At 43.1% G+C, this 9997-nt stretch overlaps 1 protein-coding gene across 1 annotated transcript in view; it reads right to left on the bottom strand.

Annotated features, from left to right (window-relative positions):
• Positions 1–640: 640 nt before the first annotated feature.
• The window catches only part of LOC127577752 (ethanolamine kinase 1-like), a 324359-nt gene continuing 315002 nt past the window's right edge, over positions 641–9997 (bottom strand). Inside the window, exon 8 of the mRNA XM_052029280.1 lies at positions 641–946. Within this exon, the coding sequence (XP_051885240.1) occupies positions 916–946 (31 nt within the window). The 3' untranslated portion in view covers positions 641–915. The remainder of the gene's footprint in view (positions 947–9997) is intronic.

Raw genomic sequence — 9997 nt, 5'->3', positions numbered from 1 at the left:
CTGACAACTGCTGCTGGCACAAAGACTGACCAAAAACAGAGTAAAACCCCTGCATAAAATGAAAACAGTATATATTATAAGTAAGAACAGATACCAGGCAGTGATCTCAAGACTGTAATCTAATCTTGTGGTTCTGCTGAAGGTCTAAACTACTTGAGCTACGCACATGCGGTTTACAACGTCATCTGAAGCCTTGATCAGACCAGTGGGTTCTAATCACTCCCAGGTATTTGTTATTCTGTGTGTTATATATGCTACTAAACTATTTCTGCTATTTAGTGAGGATTACTTTGCCTGTTAATTTATAGCAGCTTTCCTGCTTGTGATTTTACTATGTAACCCTGGTTTAAATATCCAAATATGCTATCTTCAGTACTGGACTGTAAATGATCTTGTATTTACAAAAGCCATCAATATAAATCAGCTCAAGTCTTCATTCCTTGTAAACAAAGACACAAGAACCAACTTATGCATTCCTTCAGGGTACCTAAGCCGCTATCAACAGTGCTTAAATAATTAAAAATACTTTAAAACTGTTTTAAAAGTATTTTTCTGCCAGAAATTGTCCTATACAATTAAAACATTTATACAACTAGTTTATTTACTTTTTTTATTGTGAGTATCAGAGTAAGATCTGCTGGTTTGGGAACAAAATTAGCCAAGGGCCAAGAAGCTGAGGGGCACGGTGACCTTTACTTGTACTGGCAGAGCAGTCCCCGCAAGTTCTGTGGCTGGAGTTCCATCTGCCTCTAGTGGCAGATCTCAGTGGTCTTGTCCTGAACATGTTAGTCATCAGCCACATTGGTGGAGGATGTGGAAGCCGTCCATGAAATAGTTGTAGAAGATAGTCTATGGACAACTCATTCAATGGTGATATCGATAAACGCAGCCCCAATTCCTTATTCGTCGACACTTCTACCTTGATCTCTGTTGCTGGTCTGTTTGGCTGTAAGTTAAAAATAAAGATGATACCAATTAAACACAGTGAAGTAAATGAATAAATCTGGCATGCCATATTGCATAGAAAAATGCAGGAAGAATGCACGATCAACTTGTGCATTCCCTTAGCGCCTGTCTTTCTTGTTCCTTTGCATGTCCTAGTGTCAGAGTCACAGAATTATACAGCACAGAATCAGGCTCTATGGCCCAAATTGTTCCTGCCGACCAAGATGCCCATCAGAACTAATCCCATCTGCCTGTGTTTGGCCTATAACCACCCACCCCTCTAAATCTTTCCTATCAATGTACTTGTCCAAATGTCTTTTAAATGTTGTTATCATGCCTCCCTCGACCACTTTCTCTGGCAGCTCATTCCATATACCCACCACCCTCCATGTGAAAAACTTGCCCATCAGGATCCCTTTAAATCTTTCCCTTCTTTCCTTAAACTTATTCCTCCCAGTTTTAGATCTCCCTACCCTGGGAAAAAGATTGTGACCATCCACCTTATCCATGCCCTCATGATTTTATAAACCTTTTTAAGATCACCTCTCAGACTCCTTCCTACCAGGAACAACAGCACCAGCCTGTCCAATCTCTCCTTGTAACTCAATTCCTACAGTCCCAGCAACATCCCTGTGAATCTTTTCTGCATCCTTTCCAGCTTAATCGCATCCTTCCTATAGTATGGCGACCATAGCTGCACATAATACTCCAAGTGTGGTCTCACCAATGTCTTGTTTAGCTGTAACATGATGTCCCAACTTTTGTATTCACTGCCCTCACCAATGAAGGCAAGCATGCCGTATGCCTTCTTCACCACCCTCTCTAACTGTGTCGCCAGTTTTAGGGAACTGTGTACTATACACCTAGTTCTCTCTGTTCTACAAACATCCCCAGGGCCCTGCCATTCACTGTGTATGTCCAATCCTGGTTTAACTTCCAAAAATGCATCACTTCACACTTGTCTGAGATAAATTCCTTCTGCCAGTGCTTTGCCCACTTTCCCAGTTGATCCAAATCCTGTTGTAACCTTTGACAACCGTTTTTCCCCGTCCACTATACCACCAATGTTGGTGTCATCTGCAAACTTACTAATCATGTCACCTACATTCTCATCCAAATCATTAATATATATGACACACATCAGGGGACCCAGCACTGATCCCTATGTCACACCAGGCCTCCAATCTGAAAAACAAACTTCCACTCCCATCCTCTGACTCCTACCACCAAGCACATTTTGTATCCAATTGGCTAGCTGATGCTGGATCCCATGTGATCTACCTTCCGAACCAGCCTACCATGTTATACCTTGTCACAGACTTTGCTAAAGTCCACGTAGACAACATCTACCTCCCTGCCCTCATCAATCCTCTTGGTCACCTCTTCAAAAGACACTATTTCCCATGCACAAAGCCATGCTGGTTATCTCTAATCAGTCTGAGCCTTTCCAAATGCAACTAGATTCTGTTTCTCAGAATCCCCTCCAGTAACTTTCCCACCACTTATGTATCTCTTGGAGTGGTTCCCTGCTAACTGGAAGGAGGATGGATAATGGAAGACAGCCTCAAACATTTCTGGCTTGTGAGGTTTGATGACAAACACAAACCCACTGGCTAGTTGGTAGTGGTGGGATCAGTGCTATCATCCTGAAAGGGGGCATAAGATCCATGCTTCATGCATTCCCCCAGCATGTCACAATATATGAGAGCCCAGATTACTAGAATGTGACGACACCCCATAAACCCCACTGAACAGGATTAACCAGTACTTTGGTGACAGCAGTATGACCTTGAGTGGCAAAAATTTAGAATTTAAGTGTGCGAGGACCTCTGCAGGCTGTAGGGTACAGACACCTACAGATTCAGGGAGAGGGGGGGTCAAGGAGGAATCTGAGAAATACATAAATGGAAGTTGTTGCTGTCACAAGGACGAGAATTTTAAAATCAAGACTGGTTCATGAACTAATGTAGGTCAATGAGAACTAAGGCAAGAGTGAATGGAACTTGCTGTGAATTAGGATTTGAGCGGTAGAGTTTTGGATTAGTCCGAGTTAATACAGAATGCAAGGTTGGAGCCCAGCTAATGGTGTTTTGGAATAATGAATTCCAGAGGTAATTTAACTGAAAATTCCTGCAGCAGCTGAGTTGAATCGATGCTTGCTGCAGTTGATCATGCATTCTTCCTCCATCTTTATCCACATTTTACTCTGTGAGACTGCTTCTGTCCATCTATTTCTACTCAGAGACATCGAATCAGAGAAATTTATAGGTCAGGAGGAAGATATCTGGCCCTTTGTATTCGTCCAAACCTGGCCAGTATACTTTCTATCATATTTTCGCCTCTTGTCCCAGAACCCCAGATTTTCTTAGTAGTCAGTTCTTTGTCTCTTGTTCTATCTCAACTAAATGGTACTGAGTGACATTGTGCAGTGCCATATATATCCAAATACTGTCCATTCTAGCTTTTCCAGGACCCTCATTTATAGAATATAGCATTGTTAACACTCAGATCAGTCTGAGCTCAGTAGTTCTCTAAATCTAAATCAGTAGTTTACCCTCTAAATCAAAAGGTGTGCTTAAGCCCCAGTCTGGTGATTTGCCCACATAATCCAAGTTGACACTATAGCACTGCACTGATGGAGGGCTACACTGTCAGAGCTGTCACCTCTCAGAACAGCCATTAAAACAACATATCATCTGCCTTCTCAACCAGATGTTTCATTTCAAAGAAGAGATAGGGACCACCCAGTGTTCTGGCTAATATTGCTCAATCAATAGGACCAAAACAGATTATCTGGTTATTTCGTTATTGTTTATGGGACATTGCAGTGGTGAAATTGGTTACCTTATTTCCCCTTAGTACAAGAAGTACATTTTAAAACTACTGATTTGGGATGTACAATTCTCTGGAATGTCCTGTGGTTATGAACATTGCTATAAAAATGTTAATTATGCTTGTCCTTTGTCCCCATGACCACCTCCATGGAAACCAGCAGCTCTGGAAGAGTTATCATTTATCTTATTGCTGTGGGATTTTGCTATGTGAAAATTGGCTGGCACTTTTGCTTACAAAATAATCGTCTCGGTCAAGGATATAAATGTATATTCTTGCTCTCTCTGCGGTATTTTTCTGTGTTTTAACCTTATGATGCACCTTCTGCCTTGCCAGTTACATTCCCTAATGTATGTATCTGACTTGGTGTTTGAATAAAAATAAGTCTATTCACAGCTTTGGTGTTACATTTGTCTCCAAGATGAATTTTGAAACCTATATCCATCACCAAGACTGCCTATTTCCACCTCCTCAAAATTGCTTGATTCATCCTTGCTTCGCTCATCTGCAGCTGAAACCTTCAACATATCATTGCCACCTCACAACTTGATGACTGTCAGCCACCCCTGACCTTCTGCCCTCCATCACTTACCTATTTACTTATTGTGACACTAAAAGGGACCATTCAGCCCGTCAGCTCCTTGCTGGCACCAAGTAGAGCAATCCTATCAGATTCATTCCTCCGATTAGTTCCCTGCAGCCCTTCGACTTATTCTCTGTCCCACAGGAACTCACCTAAAACTGCTGCTTGTAAGCTAACAGGAAACTAATGTTCACCCTTTACCCTGTACTTGCTGGTCTATTTTGGGTCCTGGATAAGCAGTGCCTTGATATTATAATTTTTACCTTTTTTTTGAAACACAAACATAGCTTTACCCCTCCCTGTCTCTGTAATCTCCTCCAGACTGCAACCCTCCAGCATCTTGGTGCTTCTCCAATTCTGGCTCCTATCATTGGCAGCCGTCTTTCAGCTGCCAAGATTCTAATCTAAGGAACTGTCTCCCCTAATCTGTCCGCCTCTTCCCTTTCCTTTCTCTCATCCTGTAAGCCTCTCCTTAAAATCTATCTATTTGTCCAAACCTTTGTTCATCTGCCTTAATATAACCTTGGGTGTCAATGTTCAATGTTATTTGATTATGTTCTTCTGAAGAACTTTAGCAAGTAAGTTTTTTTAAAAAATATTTTAAAGCAATAAACATAGCCCCATGAAGGTTCAGGAATATATTGTGTCCTGATGCAGAGTTTTGACCCGAAATGTTGACAATTTCTTTCCTTCCACAAATGCTGGTGAACCTGCTGAACTCTTCCAGCAGATTGATTGTTGCTTTAGGAATTTGCTTATGGAATGCTTGCATTTATTAATCGGGGTGTTGAGTATACGAGTCGAGAAGTTATGATGCATCTCTATTGAACTCTGGTTAGGCCGCATTTAGAGTATTGCGTGCAATTCTGGTCACCTCACTATAGAAAGGATGTTGAGGCTCTAGAGAGGGTGCAGAGGAGGTTTACTGGGATGCTGCCTGGATTAGAGGGCATGTGCTGTCAGGAGAGGCTGGACAAACTTGGGCTCTTTTCTCTGGAGCGGCGGAGGCTGCGGGGTGATCTGTTGGAAGCGTATAAAATTATGAGGGTCATAGATAGGGTGGACAAGCAATATCTTTTTCCCATTATTGAGTGATCCAATGCCAGAGGGCATGCATTTAAGGTGAGAGGGGGTAGGTTCAGAAGAGATGTGAGGGGTACTTTTTTACTGAGTGGTGGATGCCTGGAATGTGTTGCCTGATAGGGTGGTGGAGGCAAATTCATTGGGGACTTTTAAGAGGGGCTTGGATGGGCACATGAATGAGAGGAAAATGGAGGGATATGGGCATTCTGGAGGGATTGGCTATGTCAGCACAACATTGTGGGCCGAAGAGCCTTTTCTGTGTTCTATGTCCTATATTGTCTGGAATTACCAGGCTAATGTGAAGAGTCAGTACTTAAGAAAGATTCAAAGGACATACACTTTAGGTCATTCAAGATTCACTAGAATTGACTGAGCAATGCAAGAAAGCCTTCCAGTTGCTGAGAACCTTTGAAGGATGCACGCACTCACAGGACTGAAAGTGTGCCATGCTATTGCCAACCTAAACATTGACAGCTGTCCTCCAGCTGTGGCATCTCACAGCCTTCCTGATGTGAGTGTTCAGGTGCTGTAGAGATTCCTCCTCATTTACGTCTTGACTGTTGCCCTTTCTCCACAGGAGCCACTTCTCTGCTGCTGATTGTTTCTGACTTTTCCCTTTGCAGAGAAGAAGAAGAAATACAAAGGCTGTGGCTTAATTCAAGTCTGAATGTCACCAAACAATTCCACCGTGATTGTGCTTTCAGGTGCAACCTACATAGCAAACATTTTTTACCATATCACCACTGCCCTTGCCCACTAGGTATGGACAGTGAAGTAACAGGAGGGAAGGTATGGCCCCATGGGCAATTCTGCTGAGCTATCTGATACAGATCCTACAATCCTTTATGGATTTTGTGAAAGTGAATCAAGGATTGATGTTAACACACAGTTGTGGAAAAAACAGAGGTAAGGGCTTGCTCAAAACTAGCTGAGTCTGAGGGGGTGTCCCATGGTCGGACACAGGGGAAGATTGGTGTATTTGCACTGCAGCTTAGAAGAATGAGAAGAATTTAGAATTTTGAAGAACTTTAGTTCTGACGAAAGGGCTCCGACCTGAAACGTTGGCTCTTTTCTTTTCCCACAGATGCAGCCTGACCTGCTGACTATTTCCAGCATTTTCTGTTTTTATTTTCTTTCCAGCAACTGCAGTTTTTTTTTACACTTAGCAGAATAAGAGGTGATCTCATTGAGACATAGAAGATTCTGGGCTTGATGCTGACACGGTGTAATAATTGTTGCTTTAAGGCCATCATTCTTTTAAAGACTGTGGCACGTGACTACCTCTTTGGACTGCAGAATGGATATCGGAAGTTCCAGAGGCAGTCTGTGAAGAACTCTGGAATAAATTGCACACTTTATTTAAGCTCCTTGTGTTTCATGCTTATTTGTCTTTATATTCTGTGTTGGACTTTGCTAGAGTTTGAGAATATCCTAAACACATATCTTTTACTCAGGAAGAGAGGTCAGCCATTTAGGACTACAATGAGATGAAAATTCTTAACATGAAGGGTGGTAAATATCAGAACTCTAGCAATACACCAAAAGTGCTGGAGGAACTCAGCAGGTCAGGCTGCTCTCCACCTTGAAGGGCTCTTGGAATTCTCCACCTGAGCAGGGCTGAGTAGGTTCAGTCACTGAGTGTGTGGATTTTTGGATGTCAAAGGAATCAGAGGATATGGAGGAATTGAACAGGAAAGTGAATGAGGCATAGGATCAACTATGATCTTACTGAGTAGTACATCAGGCATGAGGAGCCTTATTGCATGTTCCTGTGTCTCTCTCTTATGTTCTTGCATGTGCAGATTGAACTCAAATGCTATCATTAGGGTTATCTGGGCAGGCCAAGCTGTTGATATGTGAACGTTAAGTCAGAAAAGACCCAGGGAAGTGATTTTAAGATTTCTTGTGCAATGGGTGACACGGTAGTGTAGCAGTTAGCATAATGCTATTACAGCGCCAGTGACCCAGGTTCAATTCTGGCCGCTGCCTGTAAGGAGTTTATACGTTCTCCCCATGTCTGTGTGGGTTTCCTCTGGGTGCTCTGGTTTCCTCCCACGTTCCAAAGACGTAAGGGTTAGGAAGACGTACGGGGTTAGGAAGTTGTGGGCATGCTATGTTGGCACTGGAAGCGTGGCGACACTTGCGGGCTGCCCCCAGAACACTCTATGTAAAAGATGCATTTCACTGTGTGTTTTGATGTACACATGACAAATAAAGATATCTCATCATCTCATACTTTCAGGGAAAGAAGGAAACCTTGCATATTCCTTGTCTTGGGTTCTATTTCCTTTCATCTAACTGTAATTTCTGTTCAATAACCCTACTCAACATTTAATATAGTGCCAGGATTCATTCGACCTGATGCAGGCTCTCATCCTGAACTATTGACAATTCCTTTCCCCCCGCAGATGCTGTTCAGCCCGTTGGGTTCCTCCAGCAGATTGTTTGTTGTGCCAAGATTCATTCCCCTGTCCAAAGTAATCTGGCTGTTGGTTTTTATAACAATGCAGTTGCTTTCTGCTGATATTCAATCTGTTTTGGGTATCCACCACTGCTTCAAGCAGCATGCTAATCAGTCGCTGGCTTTAAAATTAGCTGGTCCACCACACTCAGCTCCCAGTGGTAGAAGAGGCCAGCTGCTTATTAGGCCACATTCTGCCCTGAGACTTAAAATCAACACCATTCTTCTGGCATTCTTCGAAATTCTGTTTCTACACAGGTTCATATCTTTAACTATATATATGGTGAGGTTGCAAATACACTGCCTCCATTCAAGGAGGGCCTTTCATAACACTGGTACCACCATCTTACCTTCCCTGCCTGTGTCCCTTTTAGGATTGCCTTGGAGAAAACTTCCCAGAACTCTGACATTCTACCACCATGACCACCATTCTTATCGGTCTACCTTTTGTCAATTCCTTCCTGTGGTTCCTTACCACTTGGATTGTCTTCTGAATCTTTAACTTGCTGCAGATTTGCATATGCTACAGCTAAACTGGAATTTCTTCTCTCCTTCCGTCATAAATATCGGTCTAGACCCATATCCTTCTGAGCTTTTCCTATCCAAGTACCTGTCCAAGTGACTTTTAAACATTCACCACCACCCCTGGCAGCTTGTTCCTGATATTCGCCACACTCTGCATGACAAACACACCCCTCCAAATTCTTTTAAGGTGGGATGGCCATTGCGCACCAGTTGTCACAAATACTGAACAGAGCACGGTCATGATCATGCGTCAACGTGCATCATCTTGCCCACAAGCTCTTTCTCAGCCTTTCTCCACCTTTATCCTGTCTCCTTACCTCTGCCCATCCTTCCCTAATTCCCTCTCACCAGTCCCTCCTTCCTCCTCCCTCTCAGTCCCGGTGCCTTCACTCACCCTCTTACCTCAGCCCACTCCCATTCCTTCCCACTTGATTTCCACCCTCTCCAGTCTCCAACTCCAACCCTACCCAAGCTTCCAGTTGCCAATTAATCAGCCTCTCCCAGGAGGCTGGTCCCAACTGCGGCTGCCAATCTTTGCGCCATTACTGCACCCATCCAAATGCCCACAGCTGCACCAGCCGAGATCTGCTGCCCAACCAAACCCCCGTATCCTGAGAAAGATGGTCATTGTGAGTGAATCTGCAAGGCAAGATACTATGATTATCAGATCAGTTACTTTTACACTTCAGGCAGCTTACCATCTACTCGCTTCAGTATGAATCAATAGCATGAGTATATTTTTGTCATAGCGTCATAGAGTCACAAAGCACAGAAACAGACCCTTCAACCCAACTCATCCATACTGACCGAGATGCCTATCAATACTAATCCCATTTTCCTGCATTTGGCTCACATCCCTCTATGCATTTCCTATCCATGTACCTGTCCAAATGCCTTTTAAACTACAATATTGCATCTGCTTCTACTACCACCTCTGATGGCTTGCTCTATATACTCACCACCCTCTATGTGAAATACTTGTCCCTCAGATTGCCTTAGTTCCCCTCTAACCTTAAACCAATGTCCTCTAGTTTTAGGAAAAGACTCTGACTATCTACCTCAACTATGCCTCTCATAATTTTATATACTTCAATCAGGTTGCCTCTCAGCCTCCAACACTCCAGAGGAAACAGTCCAAATTTGGCCAATCTCTCCTTATAGTTAATACTCTCTAATCAATGGCAACATTCTGGTGAAACTCTTCTGCACCGTCTCCGAAGCTTCCACATCCTTCGTGAGATGTAGTGATCAGAATTGCACGCAATACTCCAAATGTGACCTAAACAATGTTTTATATAACTGCAACATGACGTGCCAACTTTTATACTCGACACTCTGACCAGCGAAGGCAAGAATGCTGTACGCCTTCCATACCACAGCAACTACTTGGCACCCTAAGACCCCTTTGTACAACAATACGCCTAAGGGTCCTGCCATTTACTGCATACTTTCTCTTACATTTGACCTCCCAATGTGTAACACCTCACACTTGTCCAGCTTAAACTTCATCTGCCATTTCTCTGCCTACATTTCCAACTGGTCTATATCCTTCTGAATCCTTTGACAGC

Source organism: Pristis pectinata, chromosome 14 (assembly GCF_009764475.1).
Source record: "Pristis pectinata isolate sPriPec2 chromosome 14, sPriPec2.1.pri, whole genome shotgun sequence".
NCBI lineage: Eukaryota > Metazoa > Chordata > Chondrichthyes > Rhinopristiformes > Pristidae > Pristis > Pristis pectinata.
The sequence above is the reverse complement of the archived record's forward strand: the minus strand, read 5'-3'. Positions and strand labels throughout refer to the sequence as shown.